The sequence below is a fragment of the Zingiber officinale genome, chromosome 3B (assembly GCF_018446385.1).
Source record: "Zingiber officinale cultivar Zhangliang chromosome 3B, Zo_v1.1, whole genome shotgun sequence".
Lineage (NCBI taxonomy): Eukaryota > Viridiplantae > Streptophyta > Magnoliopsida > Zingiberales > Zingiberaceae > Zingiber > Zingiber officinale.
Genome location: NC_055991.1, coordinates 8,933,976 through 8,954,604, shown reverse-complemented (window position 1 = coordinate 8,954,604; position 20,629 = coordinate 8,933,976). Strand labels below are relative to the sequence as shown.

At 36.9% G+C, this 20,629-nt stretch overlaps 3 protein-coding genes and 1 long non-coding RNA gene across 4 annotated transcripts; 1 reads left to right on the top strand and 3 right to left on the bottom strand.

Moving 5' to 3' along the window:
- Nucleotides 1–328: 328 nt before the first annotated feature.
- LOC122055826 (pentatricopeptide repeat-containing protein At3g06920-like) lies at nucleotides 329–4,027 on the bottom strand. The gene has a single exon (XM_042617463.1). The coding sequence runs from the start codon at nucleotides 3,444–3,446 to the stop codon at nucleotides 645–647; it is 2,802 nt and encodes a 933-aa protein (XP_042473397.1). The 5' UTR covers nucleotides 3,447–4,027; the 3' UTR covers nucleotides 329–644.
- A 97-nt stretch (nucleotides 4,028–4,124) lies between these two features.
- Nucleotides 4,125–6,730, top strand: LOC122055829. Its single transcript, XM_042617468.1, has 3 exons — nucleotides 4,125–4,483; nucleotides 5,577–5,686; nucleotides 6,225–6,730. The coding sequence occupies exons 1-3, from the start codon at nucleotides 4,309–4,311 to the stop codon at nucleotides 6,522–6,524; spliced, it is 585 nt and encodes a 194-aa protein (XP_042473402.1). The 5' UTR covers nucleotides 4,125–4,308; the 3' UTR covers nucleotides 6,525–6,730.
- A 200-nt stretch (nucleotides 6,731–6,930) lies between these two features.
- Nucleotides 6,931–12,795, bottom strand: LOC122055828. Its single transcript, XM_042617467.1, has 9 exons — nucleotides 12,656–12,795; nucleotides 11,110–11,225; nucleotides 10,129–10,301; nucleotides 8,757–8,850; nucleotides 8,369–8,479; nucleotides 8,125–8,214; nucleotides 7,505–7,590; nucleotides 7,305–7,369; nucleotides 6,931–7,221 (listed from the first exon to the last, which is right to left on the bottom strand). The coding sequence occupies exons 1-9, from the start codon at nucleotides 12,681–12,683 to the stop codon at nucleotides 7,112–7,114; spliced, it is 873 nt and encodes a 290-aa protein (XP_042473401.1). The 5' UTR covers nucleotides 12,684–12,795; the 3' UTR covers nucleotides 6,931–7,111.
- A 6,875-nt stretch (nucleotides 12,796–19,670) lies between these two features.
- Nucleotides 19,671–20,238, bottom strand: LOC121968064. The gene is made up of 3 exons (XR_006107912.1): nucleotides 20,199–20,238; nucleotides 19,827–20,128; nucleotides 19,671–19,729 (listed from the first exon to the last, which is right to left on the bottom strand). It is a non-coding gene; the product is annotated as an uncharacterized LOC121968064 (long non-coding RNA).
- Nucleotides 20,239–20,629: the final 391 nt, after the last annotated feature.

Below are 20,629 nucleotides of genomic sequence, written 5' to 3'. Positions count from 1 at the left end.
TTCATATGAAGCAACCTGATTCCTCAACACTACTCATCTTCTCGAGAAGCTTTACCTGAGCTTTTATCAGGATGTTTTGTTCGGTAGAATTGCGCCATAACCCATAACATGAAGATTTGTAGTTATTCTTAATGTCGATGTGCCCCACGACTATTTCTTGCTGACGACAGACATTAATGGAAATTGGAGGTAAAATGAAGATTTGAAGAGTCTAAGAGCCTTTTTAGGACAGCTACCGAAGTTTAGGGGGAGAAACAAAATTGTTAGCTGAGAAATACATGCTGCTAGACTCTGTTAACTCCATTAAAGCTTTCTACTAAACTAGTAACATAATTGATTCGAACATGAGCTTATCTTTCTAGTACCTCAATGGTGCATCCTTCATAAACCTTCATGATGAAAAAATGATTGGAGTCAAGAAACCTTCGGTCAGCTAGCAGGAACAAATGGTAAGAATTCTCTAACTGATGTGCCAAAATCAATAGCAACAGATATGTGATTCTCAACCTATCTTTGTTATGTCGGAGCATAAGTAATGTTTTCTCAGGAACATCAACTTGTACAACAAGACAAATGTATCTTTTGTGAAGGAATTCTTTTATTAGGACAAGGATAAACTTCATTTTACCACATCAATGTGCACTCTACAATGATCTAGCAGCATGCTGGGATTTCGCCATCTCCTTCAAGACAGCACCAACAATGGCAGCCTGCTCAAGACATTCAGCCTTGTTCAATGCATCTAGGAGAGCCATACAAGTCTTGGCATTAATTTTACATCCCCTTATTCGAGTTTCTTCAAAAACCTTGTAAGCATCCATCGGTCTATTGGCATTGCTCATCCCTTCTATGAGAGCATTGAAGCTAACTGAGTCGGGAATACCACCGTTAGCCTTGAACTTCTCAAAGAGTTTACTAGCCTCTGATATGTTCCCTAATTTCGACAATCCCGATATCATGGTTGTGTAGGTGACCACATTAGGAACCAGACCATTTTTCTGCATTTCTTGCCAGAATACAAAAGCCTTGTTGTACTTCTGCACTCGACAACAACCGTTTATAAGAATGGTGTAAGTATAGGTGTTGGGAGTGCACTTCATTTCTTTCATCGACTGAAAACAAACAAGCGCTTCATTTATCTCCTGTGCTTTCACTAGAGCATGCATTAGACAATTCCATGTATACACGTTAGGCGTTAGACCTTTCTGCATCATCTCTTCCATAATCAGATAAGCTTCGTCGATCCTCCCTAGTTTACCGAAACCATCTATTAAACTACTGTAAACAACAACATTCAACACTATGCCAAGCGATTTTGCTTCTTCAAATAGCATGTAAGCCTCATCAAGCCTATCAATCTTTGCAAGACCATCTATCACCGTCCCATATGTAACCACGGTGGGAGGATGGCCCTGGGCCTTCATCTCTTCCAGGAGCTGGTAAGCTTTATCTACTTTACCTGCCTTGCAGAAACCATCGATGACAACATTATATGCACGTCTGTCTAGCACACAACCTTGATCTTTCATGGCATAAAACAACTTGTATGTTTCACGTGCAAGACCAGCTTTCGTGAGACCATGAATCAATGCAGAATAGCTATAAGTATCAGGGGATAATCCACAATCTCTGATGTGTTCAAATATGGCACGGCCCTTTTCAACTTCGCCTGCCTTGAAGGTGCAATCCATGTAAGTATTTAGAAGAGTCAAGTCAGGGGGACACCTTCGGCTACTCATCTCCTTGTAGATCTTATGGCCATCCTCTTTTCTGCCATGCCTGAAGAAGTTTCTAATCAGAGATGTGTAAACAACACAATTGGGTGTGTGTCCCGCGTCCAACATCCTCTCAAACAACCTATAAGCTTCATCAACCTTACCCATCTTGCCTAAACCATCAATAAGCGAACCATATGTCACAGCATCAGGGGTGCAGCCCTTCAGACTAATTCCTTCAAATATCTTGCAGGCCTCATCAAGCTTCCCTGACTTGCACAACCTGTCTATCATTATATTCACAGTCAGTACATTAGGAAACAAACCAGCAGTCTCCATATCATCTCTGATTTTATACGTCGCTTCAACTTTCCCAAGCGAGCAAAGCATATCGATCATTATGTTGTAAGTTGAGACGTTGGGTTTTGCATCTTTCTTCATCTCTTCAAAAACATTCAGAGCCTCATCAAATTTCCCTTTTTTACCTAGGCAAGTGAGAATTGAATTATAAGCAACGACACTTGGAATGCATCCTTTCTCTCTTAGCTGGTCTAGCAACTTGAAAGCATCATCAAACATTCCAGCAGAACCGTAGCCCATGATCATTGTATTGTAAGCATAAGCACATGGAATTTTTCTTTCTTGCTCCATTTCCTCAAAGAGCACCACAGCTTCACTAAGCCTACCTGCTTTCAATAGAACCCTAATCATGCTAGTATAAGACACGTCATCCGGTTTGAAGCCCTGTGTTTTGAGCTCATGAAAAAACTTCCATGCCATGTCAACTTTTCCTACTTTGCCAAAGCAGTCAATGCAGACATTATACAGCACGAGATCCGCTTCGAGTGAGTTGCTCTTCGTCTCATCCAGCAAGGAGAGAGCTGCATCGAGCTTCCCTCCTCTGGCAAACACACGAATCAATGTCGTAAACAGTTGAATGTTAACTTCATACCCAATCTCCTGCATTTGCTGGAACATGGTAAGAGCAGACTCAGGTTCACCAGAATCTGCAAGCGCGCCTATCAGTGTTGTATAAGCTGAAAACGCAGGACGGAATTTAAACTTCCGCAACAAATGCATCACATCAACAGCTTGTTTCAATTTCCTGGATTTGATAAAGCTGGTGACCAACTCAATGCAGACAAGGTTCCATATACCATGCCCAAGAACACTCATTTCCTCCAAAATCTTTTCTAAACAATCATATCTCCTACTAGTGGCCATGATCATGATTAGGGAGTTATATGCCTCGGAAGCATGTGGCTCGCCGGTAGTGTTTTCCACCCACCGAAAATAATTTAATCCCAAGTTCAAATCTTTCTGCTGCTTTAACACGCCGTAGATGAATTCTGCATTGGGCTTTCCGTGGATCTCAGAAAGGACTCTCTCTGTATCGGGTCCCCAAGGACCTCCATTCAGAATGCGGCAAACTTGATCAACAGAAACTCCCTTTTGTTCCTCACCACCCCCGACTTGATGGTTTCCAGTTGAGAATCTTCGATTGCAAGAGATAGCTAACCTCGAATTCTGGAGAAAGTTCCCACTTTTTCGGCGAAATACCCGATTCCCAGCCCATGCAGAATGACACCAAGGTGGAGCCACAGGCAGAGTCGTCGTGCAAGACACCGACGACGACGTTTCCTCGTCAGAGCGCATGGGTTTGAAGAGCCCGTCGCTGCTGCGAATCCCACGGGAGCATCGCGCTGCCGCCCGAGCTCCCGTCGTGGCCATGAAGGGTGGATTCCCGGTGAAGCCTCGCAACTGGAAGTCAGGAAAAACGGACCGAAATCAAACGCGGACGAACCACACAAACCCTAAGGCCCCTTTCCGTTTTATACGATTCGATGGAAGTACGCCAAAAACACCCTCTGTTTTTCTATTATTCACCAAACAACCTCTACCTTCCTCAACCTGCCGAGTACCAATTTTCCTCTCCACCTCACCATCGACTCTTTGCTATCCGCAACAAGATCCCTCCTTTCTCCGTCTTCCTTGCCGATCTCCACCTTCGCCATAACCGCCGAGAGCTTATTCAGGAGATCTCTCGCATCTCGCATAGTCTTTCCATTTCAAGCTCTCCAGACCTTCTCCGGCCTCTTCGGGACGCCTCCGATCTAAGGATCAATCAGAAGCACAATTTTCTGCACCAGACCAGTGTGGCGAGGGTCGATGCGAGACGGTAGACCTCGCTAGGGTAGAGGAAGAGAAGGAGCATTCCAGAAGAAGAAGCGAGAGGAGTAAAACGGCCGAGAGAGGGAGTCGTGGTAGACAGCGGGCAGAGCTACCATTGCGATGGAGTTCATTTTTTAGTCCCACCTCGTTTGCTTGTTCTATGCTTCTCACATAAAGTTCTATAAATAGCTTCAAGGTGACTCGCACCGATTTTGTTTAAAGAATCGAAAAGGAAAACTAAATGCAAAGAAAGAAACGAGGTACGGCCTAAGCCGGGGAATTCAGCATTTCTGACCCAGGCCGTTCATCGGTTCAAGATCACCTGACCGGTTCAATTTTCGGTTTGAACCAATCTGTCCCTTCCCGTATATAATTACAACCCTAGCAGAAATAAGCTACGATCGAGTTCCGAAAGTCGAACATGCAGAAACGAGCGAATCGAGACGGCGGCTACGGCTGGCGGAAGAAGGCGACCGACAGGAAGGATCGCCTGAGGAAGAGGAACGAGCAGCGGTTGGGAGGGAAAGGCCTCTCGCTCGAAGCCTTCGCCAACGCCAAATCCAGGTCCTCCTCCGTCTACAACCCCGCCCTCATCAGTGAGTTCCTTCTCTCCCTTGCCTCCCCACCTTTTACCTCGAACTGATCGAGCTTCCTTGAGGATTTGTTTGTTCAGTTCTAGAATGAGAACTCGATCGCCTTCATGTGGTAGCAAAAATTGCTCCGTTTAGGACTTCGATCTGTGGTTTTGTTGGTTTGGGGCAGTTGCGGTTGTTTTGATAGGATTTCTCGTTCCAATTGATATCTCTTGCCATGAGCATTCCTCCAAGCTAAGCATGAACAGAATTAAGGATCTTAAATAGTACTTTTGTCATAAAAAATAATGCGAATTTTCCAATCTAATATTCTGCAGTGGAAGAACTATCAAATTCCTTTGCTAGCATAGTAACCCATAAACACAGTTAAGGTTGTCTACTATGTGGAAGATAAGGGAAGGGGAAGGAGAGGAAGGGAGGGAGACTTGGTATTTGTCTACTTGCATGGGAGAAGGGAAGGACTGGGAAAATGGAAAATTTACCTTATGATCCCCAAGCCAAACAGCCCTCCCTTGCTAGCCGACTCGCCTGCTTTCGCCGTCCTCCACCTCCTGTTGGCTGCCCGAGATCACTGCACCTCCCTCCCTTACCACTGCACCTCCCTCCCCTATCGGCTCATGAGCCCGTCCACTCTCTCATTGCTTGTAAAACCTGCTACATCTTCCTCTCCCATCGACACACAAGTATATGCCAGCTCTTCGCGTGCAAAGATGCGCAGGGATGGAATTTCCATGGAAGGTGATTTGACTGCGCCTTATTTTGGGTGGACTCAAAGTTTTGAGTTGATGCAGTTGAACTATTAAATCACTTACTTGGAAGCAAGATTTAGCTAGCGTGTTTCATTCCTCACTTTTTAAAAGATTTTTTGTTTGGTTTCATTTGGAAGCTTCACATCCTGAGAGGCATTGGTAAACTATACTCTCTCATACCCTGGGAGTTGTTTAGATTAATCTTGATCTCTTTCTTTTTTCATTTTTTTTTCCTTCTTTTGTAATTGTAGTAGGGTTTTTTTATGATTGTTTCTAGTTGGACGAGATTTTTTTTATGCCTTGGACGAGTATTAACATGCAAAGCCATTTATTTTTTATGATTATAGAAAAACAAAGGGAGTTCTACAGGAATGCCAAACTTGTGAATAAGTACAAGAAAGAAGTTAAGCAAGAAAACGTCTCCAGTCAACATCTGCCAACAACTTTAGATGACGAGGTATGTTGTGGTTGTTTATTCCTTTGGTTGTTTTGCATAATTAATGTATCTTTTTCGCCAATGAAACATGATAGCTACTTATGGTAATGATAATCTTTTGTACAAGCCTTTTGCTTTCTTATGGCATTAGAGAAAAATTAGAATCATTGTTACCTAAATAGATAGAAAGTGTTCTCCAAGTGTTGAAAACACTTTCTATAACGTCTAAACACGTAATAATCATTGTCGGTTTATCGGCTATCATGTGAATAGGTATTGCAGGGGTCAGGTATCGCCTTTTTTTGGGTGCTACCTGAACTTAACTTATGGAGCACCTAAACTCATGGGTATCCACACTTTTAAGTGAATCGAAATCCAATCTGGCCAATTTGTATGCATAACTGGATATTTGGAATTGTTCATGTGCCCTCACATGCTTGATTTTTTTTTTTTTTCAATATCCACTATAGTCCCTAAAGTGTTCCATGAAGGTCTACATTTTCTTTGTCGGCATGGTAATTTATAAATCCTGATTCTGAACTTTTTAATGGCTTTGCAGGAAGATCAAACTGAAAATCAGCAGATGCAAAGTAAAACAAAGAAGAAGACTTTCAGAAGCTTAAAAGAAGAGTATGAGAAGAAGCATGCTGAAGATGAGAAAGCCAGGATTGAAAGAGAGGCAATCATTCAAGCAAAGAATGAAGAGAAAGCGAAAAATGAAGCCAAAAGGAAGGCACAGAGGGAAAAGATGTTTAAGAAGACCCGATTCGGTCAGCCGGTTATGAAATACAGAATTGAGCACATCTTAGAAGGACTACTTGAAAGTTCTAAAAAAAGGCATAGTAGAAAGGGTGTTTAAGAGGTCCAGTCGTGTCAAACGCGATGTTTAAGAAGACCAGTCGTGTTAGACGGGTGTGAAATACAGAGCTAACATTAGGCTTATGTTTCTAAAGTTTCTGGGTCAAAATGTTGCTCAACTGGTTTTGACTGTAATGTATTGTGTTAAAAGATTTCATATGATCCTGATTCCTTAGCCAGTAAACATTTCTAGGATTTGTTGTTGCTTCTACAATCTCTCTTTGACACTTTGATTAGAAAGCATAGTTTGTTTTCTTAGGTGAAAAGCAATCATGAAATAGAGAAGGAACTATTTGGAATGACTGAAATAGACAAAAAAAAAAAAACAATAATAAGTATTCCTTTGTTAAAGTTATGAAGTAAGAGTGAGAACTAGGAATGCTGTAACAGAGATTATTATCACCATGTGAAATGAAACAAACAAAAGGTCATGTGCATTTCTTTCTGACTTATTATGTTTCAGACTTAATTATTGTAAGTCACCTTGATTTTATTACTGTGATAGTCTTGATTTTATTAACTGTGATAGGCGCCTTGATTTGAATATTACTGAAGAACATGGTAAAATTAGGTGTAAAATAGGTTAACTCATTCTATTAGTCCTAAGAACTCAGAAAAGCTTGTGAACTTGGGTTCCCATCCAAGAGCGGCGCGTGTTTTTGAGTTGTTCATCCTCTTCCCAAGGGGGCCATCACTTGCTGGTATGAAGTACGAGTTGAATGCATAACTAGAAATCTTCTGTACCTGAGAAGAGAATGATCTAAGAAATGTAGAAACTTACCAGTAAAACCCTGGAATTTGTTGCTAAATCTTCCACTCTGGTTCACGTAATCCATGATTTCCTGCCTGTGCACATGGCACTGAAGATATTAGACCGTGCAAATAAAAAAAATGAAAAACAATTAAAATGCACAAGCTGAGCCACAAAAATGAACAATTGTACTAAAATGACTTGAAAGATAAATATTACTATAATTAGACCTGGATAAAGGATGGTTGTCGCATCCAAGAAAAACTTGGCTGCGAAGCTTTTTTTTCATGATAGCCACTGAAAGGGAAGCTGCGTCCTGCCAACATCAAAAAACATTTCAAGTCAATGAAGAACAAGAGCCTCAACAATTGGCCGACATATATTGTAAATAAGATTATATTCACAGCATAAGGGGATCTAGACTTTCGAAAACTTAGAAGAATATAATGATCTACATGTAGAGGCAGAAAAAATAAATCGAGCTTGTTCTTGAAATTCATGAACATGGAGCCCATGTGTACTTTAAAGTTTGCTGAAAGGGCGAAGCCTCATAGTTAAACTGGTGTCGCTAACCGAAACCAAGTAACTATTCTCGCATTATCTTATGGTTGCAGTTTGCAATTTAAGAACACTACCCTCATAAATCACACCCACCAGGAAGATTTTACACACTTGCAACTTGATCAGTTTCTATTTTGAAGTAGCACAATCAAATGGGAAAAAAAATGAAAGAGAACAAACTGCTTCATCTGTAATGATTAGTTGCTGGCGACTGCAACATGCTTGAGCAAGACACCAAAGAAGCAAGGAAAAAAAAACAAAAACAGACAAGAAGGGAAAGAAGTAGGACCTCATAATGAATAAGGTTTAGTATGTGATCTGGGCGAGCATCAACAGTTCCTTTCCCCAACCAGTAAACATGAGCACCTTTATCTTCTTTGTATAAATAGTTAAGAACAGAACAATCACAAGATAACAACTATTGCAACTAATGAAAATTATATCAGTGAAGTTGGTTTAATCTTGCAAAAATTTTTAATTTCAGACTTAGTTAAAGTTTACTCTGATACCATGGAAAATTGCAGGAAGGATATATATAGCCCTGCTAGCCTCACCACACAGCCCCCAGCATCCAGAGTTTCTTTTTCTGCTCTTAGAAGGACATCAGTACGTGGGCTTTTCCCAACAGGCACCAGCGGAGAGTCCTACAGAAAAGGACAAATATAAACGTTGAATAAGCACTCGTAGCAGCAATACAACATCAACAAAGAATAAAAAACATAGTGTTAGTTCAAACTGATTGTGGAGCACAAAGTATTTAAACATATTCAACTTGTTGATATTTGCTTATTCTGGGGAAGGTGTTTCTAGTTCAACGAGTGAACCATTTATTTCCCCAAAAAATGTTAAATGGAATGTTTTGACATGAATTAATTATGTAACCAGAAACAAAGACAATCATCATTATTTTGGATGAAATACCTCATTGCAGAAACCATTATCACTGCAATCATATACAGCTGTGCTTGATGTAAACAGGAAAGAACCTTCACCACTCCAGTTTGACAATGCTAATCTGTGTGTCATCATTGCTCATCAGTCATGCATGTTATGCATTTTTATATCCTTTTCCAGTCTAGGGGAAAAGATATGAATAAAATCATCCAAGAAGCTACATACTAATGAATCAAAGATCTTGAAGATTATCCATGTACCAAACTAGGAAGCATGAGAACATCCCATGAAAAAGTCCAATCTTGATTGTATAATAGATTTCATTATGGCAAAACACGTGCAAAATTGTCAATTGTTTGAGAATCTTCACTTCTATAGAAACTTGTAACCCTGATAAATGCTAACATGTCCACAAGCATTTATGAATTAGGATTATATTGTAGATGGTCTAGTAAGCTTGTAAGTAATCAAATGCCAAAACTGACATCTCAGGAGATACGAACAGTGTGTCTGAGATGCTTTCATGTAAACAGATGGTTATGATTTTATCCCACTGCATGCACGACAAGCATCATCATACAAAGTCATAGCAAAATTTAGTACTATAATCTATCATTGTCTCAACCGTTCATAGAACATTTCTCCTGCCATCCTGGACCAGGATGCTTAATTCAGCTCTAGCCTCTTACCTTTATATGCCCACAGGATTTTCTAGTGGTATTATGGAATAAGGAACTCCAATGTCTACTAATATGGATTTCTTGGTGTGCAAATTCTGGTCATTCGTTATTTTAAAACAATCACTCTAATACACTAGCCTTTCATACTCGTGTCTGACACTTTGAATAGACAACTGATAGGCGCATCTAAAACAACTGTGTTGAACACTTGGATTCACATCCGTGTCAGTTACTTGTACTCAAGTCCAACCACTATAAGCCCAAGGTAACTTAAGGATAACACTGCACTTGTTAATGACTTAAGTTAATAGCGACAAAAGTATTTGCCACATGCATGGTATCAAATCTGTGTTCAAGCAAATCTTGATAAGAACTTCTAGATTTATGCTAAACAAACCAATAGAGAATCAGTAGTGTTATCATTGTTCCTATTAACTTACAACATTACATGAATGACAAAAGTTTTAAAAAAAACAAAGAAAGGAAAAAGTCACAATGATAATTATCAAAATGCATTCCTCATTTTGCATCACGCCCATTAGAAGATACAGATCTGTATCTTCTAGAATATGAGAATCGTGAGACATGAAAAGCGGCTTTTGACCAAAACATAAAGAAACTTATGTTAATCATATAGATTTATGTCTTGCTTATCCGTTGAAAAACCTTCTGAATATTTTTTTTAAAAAAAGTCTTAAATACTAGAAGTCTTTCTGCACCTGACATCACCAGGGTAATCAGTGGTTGGGTATGGAGGAGCACAGAATATAACATAAGGGAACTTGCAGTAAGGCTCCGATCCTCTCAATGAGGGAATTATACCACTTTTGATCAATTCATCATGATGATCAGTTGTCATTGTCTGCCCCCAAATCTGGCAATCTGGGTGTTCCTAATCACCAATGAGAAACAGCTTTACAAAGTAGTTGGACATTCTGAAAGTTAGCATCTATAGGACATTATGATAGTACTTGAGTTCTATTAAAATGAAAAATGAAACACAATGATGTACAAAAATTATAGATCCATCATATCTTAACCAGTGTTGTTGGATATGCAAGAAAAAAAATCAGTAGATTATTGTGGATATCTTATAAGAACAATAGCATTCATTCTCAGATGAAGAGTTGTGAAAGAATCGTATTGATTTCAATTGATCCTTCACCTTTAGAAAACTTAAATTCTGAGTTGTTGGACAAATGACTCGCCAGATTGCCCTTCTGTTCAATTAAGTTAAACCACATGAAGGCAAACTTTAATAGTAAACTTATGGCGATTGTGATATAAATTGTTGGAACTATTTCTACCAGTAGCAAAATTATGCTAGTGTATGACAGTCAGTAAAGATCACTGCTTACATTTGTTACAAAAAAAAAAAAAAAATTCAGTTCGCTTTGTAATCAGGCTAAATTGTTATATCACTCACCTCCAAATACAGAAAGGCCTGTAGCAGGATGAGAATTGGCAAAGACATGAGAGACTAATGAACTAACGACCATTAAGCTAGTTCATCTTTTTATAGAGATCAAAATTTGCAAACCCTTGTTTCAGTTCCAATCTAAAGGTTATCGCCCTCTGTGAGAATTGAAATATTTTGGAAGAAAAATTATTTATTAGGAAATATTGGAAATGTTTATATTGAATAATGGCAACCATAAGTGATGAGAGTTCAAATAATTTCTTCAATTAATTCAACCTACTTGTCGCCACTTTTCAGCCACAATACGACCAAGAACACCAGGGCCCACAATTAACAAATCATTCTTCCCAATAACGCCAAGAGATGTCTTTTTTAATCCAGGATTGATTACTAGTCCTGAAACCATTAATTAGAAGCATATTTCAGTAGCCTGAAAACGTAAATGTATATTGAATATTAAGTCATGTTACACTCAACAGCTATGAATTTATTTTCTCTATAAACCAGGATAAATTAATTGCAAATTAAGATGTTTGATGGTTATATAAAGAACTGAGTTTAGGATGGTCAGAAACAAAAAAAAAAAAAAGATTAAAGCCTGCTGGTCACATAGTTCCCTCTAGAAAACAAAATCATTGGTGGTAAGAGACTTTTCCTTTGTGACCAACAGATAGATATAAAATGTTAACAAAAAGAATTTTATTAAACATATATCATTTCAACAACCCACTTAGACCTCTGTGACCATGAAAGAAAACCAGACCTTCAAATTTTTTTTAGCTAATTACATATATTGTGCTATTTACACATATTTCATGCTCCTATGAGTTATGAATAGAACTCCCCAATTGAGTGTACAAAGTATCAAGTGTTAAGAAGCTCTAATAATTGACCAGATCCTGCTTTGTTGTGATGGAATCTAATTATTAAAATTTTATTCTGGAAACATCAACTGGTTTACTTGGAAAGATTGGTTCTTCAACAGTTTTCCAGCTCTCAACAAAAGTAAGATCTGTTGACTGTTTCCTTCCAAAGTAAGATAGAACAATATTTACAAAACAATGATCATAGCACACAACTCTCAGGCTATTTAAGTTACTACTGTAAGAAGTACTGTTTTATACGACTAATGAAAATTTCAGAAACAAAATCCAGAAGATATAGTTGAATCATATTCCCACTGGACCAAGTTTTCAACACTGAAACCGTTGCTATTTACTCAAAACAACAAGAAAACCCATTGCTTTAGAAGTATGGCTATAATTTAACCAATACGTGAGCAATAGTTTTGCATGATGGCAGAACAGTGAGAAAACAATGACCATAGAGCACAATTCAAGGGCCAGTTAAGTTACTACTGCAAGAAATACTGTTTTCGTCAACTAAGAAAATAAAATTCAGAAACAAATTCCAAAGATAAAATCAAATCATGTTCCCAGTGATGAAGGTCTTTAACACTAAAAATATCCCAATTAACTCAAAATAACAAGAAAAACTACTTCAAATCAGTATGAATAGTCCAAGACCACACGGATAGACTTTAAGCAGCACGTGAGACACAATTTGGGAGAACACTCATTTTAAGATGCACAGCTACCGTGTCCTTCACACCAGACATGAGAACAGAAACATTGCAGCCATCTTAGCATTGTGCCATACTCGATTCATTACAAAATGTAGCAAAATTGGAAAACAAACGACATCAACATGTCTCATAGCACCACGGGATATATTGTAAATCCTTATTCAAGAAGCGCCCTCCTCATCGACCAAATGATCGACAAATCCCGCTAACATGTTACAGAGGAAGGAAGAAAAGTACTGACCGAGAGTCGCCGAGGAGGTGAGGTCCATCGAGATCGGTGGCCTCGGATTATGGCGGAGGAAGAGGAGTGGGCGGCGGGAAGCGAACGAGATGGGAGAGCCAAGAGTGGAAGTCACTCCAAATCCAAATGTTATCTTTACAATAGACAATGATTTAGGTAGGAATTTATATCATTCGTCATTTATTAAATTTATCTTCGTACCTAACTCAATATACATTTGATATTTAATTTTCATCCTGGTTCCGTAATCCTAGTGCTGCCCTAGCCATCGTCCTACTACTATCGATAATTCTTTAAAAATATATATAAATTTATAAATATTTATTAAGTTTTTAAATTCTTGTATCCTCTTGATTAAAAGAAATAAGATACGTATGGGTGTCTAGGTGAAGAAACAAACGAGCTAAATTTTTTTTCTTTCCTACTATATATATATATATATATATATATATATATATATATATATATATAATTGATATGCTGTGAACAAAATTGAGTGGACCGTTGCGGACATGCCTAACCGATCAGGGAACCGATCATTTTCTGATCGGTCTACAGAAAATGATCGGTTCCCTGATCGGTCTGGTGACCGATTAGGAAGGCATGTCCGCAGCGGTCCGCTCGACTTTGTCCGCAGCATATCATTTCTGTATATATATATATATATATATTCTTACCTTAGTGATGATGGACGATATCTAACATGGATAATTTAACATGATAAAATTAATCTTTTTTAATCTCTCTCATTTATGTAAATTTCACTCTAAGTATAAAATGGTGCTGATTTTTACAAACTAACATCAAAGTAGAATTGATCTTTAAAGATCAACTCCAACGTACGTGTTGATCTTTAAAGACCAACACTAGCACGTAGATATCGGTTTGTATAAATCAACATCAACTGTTGGTGTTGATTTGTACAAGCCAGTACTAGCTATTGGTGCTAGTTAAAGACCAGCACCAATTGTTGGTACTAATTTATGTAAACTAGTAGCTTTGCACCAATAGTTGTTGTGCTGATTTACGCAAACTAGTACCTTTGCACCAGTAGTTGTTGTGCTGATTTACGCAAATTAGCACTAGCTACTAGTGCTAGTTTGTACCATGTTGATATTGGTTTGCACAAACCAACACCAACAGAAGACCAACACCAACTACTGATGATGGTTTATACCACGTTGGTATTGATTTATATAAACTAATACCACTGTTGGTGTTGGTCTTTAAAGATCACCAGCACCAACAGAAGACCAGCACCAACTGTTGGTGCTGGTCTTTAAAAATCAACACTATTAAAAAAAATATATAGATTCGCTACATTAACGACATCCTAATATCGTCCCCACAGATATGAAAGAAGGTAAATGTAAGTACATAAACGTTAGACGCATGATGGGGTAAACCACATCACAGGTCGTTAGTTCTAATAATCGAACCCTAACTATTACGCTAAAGATGTTATGTACTCACCATCTGCGCTATGCTCTAGGGGCAAACCAACACCGTTAAAGATCAGTACCTATTGATACTGATCTTTAAAGATCAGCACCAACAGAAACCAACATCAACTAAAGGTCAATTTCATCTTGATGTTGATTTGTAAAAAATAATACTATATATATATATATATATATATATATATATATATATATATATATATATATATATATATATATATATATATATATAATATATGAGTAAAATTTTATCATGTACCTCCATATTTAAACCTAAAAATACTTATATCTGAATACCTGATTATTTAATAAAATCTAAAAATTTCCTCCATATTCGGGTGAATACTACATTCCCATCGGATTTGGGTAAATTAGCAGGGCATTTGCCAGATTTAGAATTAATTTAATTATTGTTCCAATAGAATTAATTTAATTATTATTTGATTGCATTCTGTTTTCAATTTAGTCCTATAACTTTCGTCATTTTTTGTTATATAAAATTTAATAGAGTTTAACTAAGATCTATATTACAGGTTTATTAGTGGTTAAAGTGGTACCAGAGTTATATGAGTTATATGATGTCGCGGTAATATATTTAGATTATCATCTAAATATTTGTGATTCGATTTCTAGTTATGATCTATTTATAGAAATTTTTTCTTTAAATAGGATATGTAACCAAATGATTCTAGACTTCTAGACTATCTATCATACGTGCTTTTTGATATATCATGATGACCAGTAAAAAAATTCTATGGGACTTGACCGATCATTCTTAAAGTTTGTCTCAACTAATTAAGTTTATCATTTTTATTTTTATTAATTTTTTATTAGTGATTAAAGTGCTAAGACTTAATAGAGTTTAGCATTCAAAATTTCAATCTAGACTGAAGTGTTAAGTTTTGATTAATTATGATTTTCCATGTTGGAGTAAATTAACAAATCTTGCATGCTTCTTAGAGCATGTACATTGGACTCGAAGTCACTTATCCCAAGTGGTAAACATGAAGACATATATTATTTAAATTCTAGGTTCGAGTTTTTTATTAGTAACAAATAAATTCTCCTGTGCAGAGGTATTGACTAAGGTGCTATCTCAACAGTAGGCTCTTATCAATATAGTAGTATCGTACATCCAAAAAAATGTTTTCGGAAGTTTTCTGTTATGAGATTTTTTCGACGGTAAGGCCGGTCATTATAAAAAATTTATTCCGACAATTTGTTTCATTCCCAAGGTTATGGTATTGTAGTAGGTCATTTAAGTTGTCACATAAATACCTACAGTTTGATTCCTCACTATAGTGTATTTATAATAATTTTCCCTCCAATGAAAGTCGCACGCTTCTGATTTATCATCGATGGAAAATTTCTATGAAGTCGGGTCGATGAGATTCATTGAAATTATAACATTAGTACTAATATATGAGTTTTATAATATCTAAATAGTATTACTATGTGGTAAAAGGTGAAATCACTCGCCCCCGTCGCACCCGACCCAAGGCCATCACGAGGGAGGTAAATCACAGCATCCTGAGCGAGTATGTGGCAGGTGGGGTGAGTTGCACAGGGACCGGAGATTTACGCCCCGACTACCCTGAGTTTCGACCCCGCAACCTCATGTGGCAAGCATCCTACCACATACCAACTCGGATGACCTGTGGGGTCATCTAAATAGTATTACTAAAAAAGGTAAATCCGCTACCTTAGCGGCCCCCCTAGTGCCGGCTCCACGGATATGGAGGGAGGTTCATGCAGGTACATAGGTCATAGGCGCATGGCGGGGTAAATCCTAAGTCGTCAGTTCCTGAGAATCGACCCCTGACCATTACGCCAGAGATACCATGTGCCCACCGTCTGCGCTACGTTCTGGGGCATCTAAATAGTATTACTAGCTAATATAGATGAGTGTTATAATATTTTTACATTAATAACTTTCAATACGTTGAACGGTGTTAATAAACAATTTTATATAAAAAATTTTAAAAATTAAAAAAAATATATAAAAAAAAACAAATGAATAATGGCATTCATAAATAATCAATATTACTATTAAAATAAATATGAATCTATCTTAACAAAAAGTAAATATTAATATAATGGATGCGTGGTGATATATATTTCTATTTAAATTAATACATATATCTTTGATTATTGAGAGGACGGAAGGATATTAATTAGAGCATCTGTAGTGCTTTTAACGCGCGTGAAACGTTAATATTTATTTTTTATTTTTTATTTTTACTATATGTAGTATTAACGCGTTCATAAATTTGAATGCGTTAATACTATAATATTTAAAGAAGATGTCATGTCGATATTAATACCTTTACAGTATTAAAAAAAAGACGTCATATCAGCGTTAATACCTCAGCCATTAACACATTGTAAATTCTCTTATTAGATCATATATAAAATCAGGATAATGATGTTTATTTCTAAAGTTAATTATAACACTAAAATGGATTAGAATTCACTACCTATTTTTTATACAGCACTAGGAAAAGTTATGCTACAATTGCAAGGTTGGTTGAGAGTATATTTTCTATCTAATTAATCATGACCCAATAGATAAAAAATATGTTCAATTTTAATTAAATGATATTAAATTTAAGAAGATTTATATTTTATTTTAGATTTTTTTTACCTAAAAGTAAGAGAGATTTTGACTTTCAAGGTCTCGACGAGCATGGAGCATGGTATGATATTGTTTAAGGTAAAAGTTGGTATTGTAAATTGGGAGGAAAAGAATGAGTATCAATGGATTTTAATTAAAATTGAGAACAATAAAATAAATTGGTGTCTATAGGAAGCTAAAGCAAATAAATATGTTTGATCAGATAGTTAAAATAACATTTTTTCTAATCTAGGGATCGAGGGCAAAGTTTCAGTTGTAAGTAAGGATTTTTAAACAATTTACCGTTTATCCTATCGTTTATCATTTCACCGTACCATAAAAAAAAAACCGTGTGTTATCATAAACTATACAATAACTGTTTACTTAGATAATTTACATAATTAAAAATTTTAGTTTATATAATCTTAGACAACTGATGTTTTTTTAGAAATTTAAATTAAATAACTTTAAAAAAATACACATGTATATCAATTTATATCGCCCTACACTTTATCCTAATTTTTGCAATTTTATCCGTATCAAAACGGAAATGTAAAATTACTATCATTTAATCTCATAATCACAAATTCGAATAGTAAATACAATAGCCGTCAATTTAAGTTGTATCCATCAAATTAACTCGATCCACTTATCAAATAATTTAAACAGATTAAATTAAAATTTTATCAATTAATTTAAAAATATGTTTAAATAAATTAGCCTACTGAGGTTATACATCCCGATAGTCAGTTTATGTGGACTTAGTTGATTAAGAAGAATTTTTTTTTTAAATTTCAAATTAAACTGTCAAAATTTTAAGATTTTAATTTCTTTTAATGAACTCGTGGATGTTTATTTTTTAATGGACTTTGACAGGCCGATCCATCCCGCTAGAGATCGTCTATAGCTGTGTGTGCAAAGCAACTTTCAAAGTTGCGTACGTAGCTAATATTGTGGTAAAAAGATGAATACGTTCGTTCCTAGCATCTTCGTCAACCGGTCTCAGGGTCAATACGGAGGAGGTAAATCACGGACGGCTACTAGCCTTTAGAATAGTGACTAGTACATAAGGAAGGTATTTACCTCAGCTTTGCCAAAATTCGAATCTTAGACCTCATTATGATAACACTTCATGTGCTAGCCACTAGATCCATCCGAAGGAACTGCGTACTTAACTAATATGACACTAGGACAAGAATTTCGTGCACAGACGGTCCTTTATCAATAGTAAATAATTATCAATCATATTCGTGTGATAAATGAATGAAAGTAAGATTTGACTGAAAAAATTAAAAGGAAAAAAAATGAAAAAATGCTTGACGATAAGGAATGTTGATATCGTACTGTCTATCATATTGTTGGAAAATTATTATAGGTATGGAATTAGTTTTGATATAGTTAACTAAGTTAAAATAGGTATGGAATTAGTTTTAATATAGTTAACTAAGTTAAAATGGGTATGTTGATCCTTATATTTAAGTGTACAGAATCTTAAGAATATAAGAAGTAAGTGGAAGACGTAACTAGCGAGAATGATGACACATGAAAGGAGCCGACGATAAAAAATGTTAAAGATTTTATATCGCAACATCTTTGATATTGTTGAAAAATTATTGTAGGTATCCGGATTAGTTTTGATATAGTCAACTAAGTTAAGATAAGTCATGTGTATTTGATCTTTGTGTCTAAGTGTGCAGTAGTTTAGGAACACAAAAAGTCGAGTAGAAGATGCAATTAGTGAGAAGGATGATATGGGAAGGGAACCAACAGACTCGGTGCATCCGAGGAACGAGGTGTTACAGAAAAGTACATTGACGGATGAGAAGGACGTGTGCGATGTTCGAGGGACGAGAAGTCGGGAAGAAAATCTGCTCGAGGAGAAGGTCTGAGTTGAGTTCGGGTGAGCTCAACTTTGGAAGGCCGGATGATCACCCAAGCGACTAGAGATGAGACAAGCGATAGGAGAAGATGTCGGGTGAGTCAGCATTGGGCTGACGGGTCCGGATGCTCAGACCACCAAGGTGCCTAACAGGCGCCTCATCGCAGTGGAGCGCTCTTTGGCTCCACGTCAAAAATGGTCCAGACGCCCAAAGGGGGTCCAAGCGTCCGAACATGAAAAACTTCATCTTCAAGCCGTTACGAAGTTATTACGTGGAGATAACATTCGCCACACTGAGGGCACCCATAAATGCCATATCTACAACGGCCAATTTCAACCAATTAGCTATAAATAGAGTCTTGATCTTCTTCATTTGCACAACACGAGTTAACAAACTCTAAGCTTTCATTTCTAAGTGTGTAGTATCTTTTCTGTACTTCAACTTCTACCGGAGGTTTCTCTATCTATATCAAAGGAGATTTTTAATGATCTTCCACTATTTTAGATTATCAACCTTTCGATTACAAACCAATTAAAACATTCTTTAATTTATGTTCATTTTATTTGTTAACTTAACTTGTGTTTGTCTTTGCTAACTTAAAAGCAAAAGAAAGTATAAATTTGACCGCACCGGATTCAACAATCATTACATTAACAACAAATATATGCTTATGTAAATTAAAATATTCAACCAAGAAACAAGGCATGAAATCTTATGCAATCGTCAAATGTACGAGAGCTTTACAGAACTGGATAATAGTCGACATAAAGATATAGAAAGAGATGAGACATCAAGAATCAACATGCCCAACAAGTTTTCCATATGACATGAAACATGCATATTTTAGGCAAATTTTCATTAGATATTTTTTCACCAGGCACCTCCCTCGAGCATCAGTCAACGATCAATCGTAGCTAGCATTCAGAAACTTCAGCAACTCATTGCGGTTGCTCTCAGCCATCTTGTCTTCCTTTGACTTATCAAGCTTCAGGAGAACCTATACAAGTAAACCATATCAACAACACATCGAAATTGCTTGACAACAAACTCACACATTTCTCACTTTTTTACCGGAGATGGCACTGCGTCGGACACCATCTTCATTGTCACGGCCAAGGAACTAAAGATTCGGAACCAAAAAAATGAAATGGCAATGAGGCCGTAAGAGAGGGAGGAATGAGAATAAAGGTTGATGAGGTTGGTTGGGGTAGTAGTACCTTGGATAGTTGGACAGGACAGCTACAACGTTCAGTTTGCTGTTTCTGTATGAAACTCCCAATGCCAAAGAAAAAAAATGCAAAAGCCAACCCAATCACCATCACCCATTCACAGGCCCCAGCTCCAATATCAAAGAGCCAACCAAAAACGGGCAGCAAATACCATAAGCTTACAGGCAATTACCAAGAAGAAACAAAAATGTGAATCTATGTTAAGTACCGAGAACGCAACAACCTACCTCTTTATGTTTATGCTTTGGATCCTTGTTCCTATACTTCTTTCTCCTCTCTTTATCCTTGGGCTAATAAAGATGTTAAAACTTGCCAGTAAATCTGTGAATATACATGGATACAACCAGTGGTAGAGTTTACCTTCTTAGACCTCTCATGTTTGTGCTTCTTGCGGTGGCTCTCGCCATCAGAAGTAGTTTCATCACTAAAGTCAAACAGGAATCGGAATAAAATCGACTATTTAAAGAGATGATGCACACCAAATGATTTATACCAATTTTTCTGGTACAATAGCATATTACAGAAGAAAAAGAAAGAAAAAGGAAAACTGCAAGATTATTGCCAAGAGAAACCATTTGCACACTTGGGCAACCTAGTGTGACAAATCTACAAAGACAATAAATTTTCAAGTTCATTGATCTTGAGTAATTAATTATTCAGGCATCCCAAGCTTTATGTGGAGCATCAAGGACTTGACATGTGGTTCTGTTATTTGGTAGTTGTGCTACTAACAAATAATCACACAACAAACACAAAAGCATACATAGACCTAGACCAATTAATATAAGCAG

Bases quoted from the DNA above. Each gene is read 5' to 3' on its own strand.
- LOC122055826 (XM_042617463.1), bottom strand. From the start codon at position 3,446: ATGGCCACGACGGGAGCTCGGGCGGCAGCGCGATGCTCCCGTGGGATT.
- LOC122055829 (XM_042617468.1), top strand. From the start codon at position 4,309: ATGCAGAAACGAGCGAATCGAGACGGCGGCTACGGCTGGCGGAAGAAG. The intron at 4,484-5,576 runs GTGAGTTCCTTC...TTATGATTATAG, and splicing joins CTACAACCCCGCCCTCATCA to AAAAACAAAGGGAGTTCTAC. The intron at 5,687-6,224 runs GTATGTTGTGGT...ATGGCTTTGCAG, and splicing joins CAACAACTTTAGATGACGAG to GAAGATCAAACTGAAAATCA.
- LOC122055828 (XM_042617467.1), bottom strand. From the start codon at position 12,683: ATGGACCTCACCTCCTCGGCGACTCTCG. The intron at 11,226-12,655 runs GTCAGTACTTTT...TAATGGTTTCAG, and splicing joins CACCTCCTCGGCGACTCTCG to GACTAGTAATCAATCCTGGA. The intron at 10,302-11,109 runs GTAGGTTGAATT...ATTGGTGATTAG, and splicing joins TGGCTGAAAAGTGGCGACAA to GAACACCCAGATTGCCAGAT.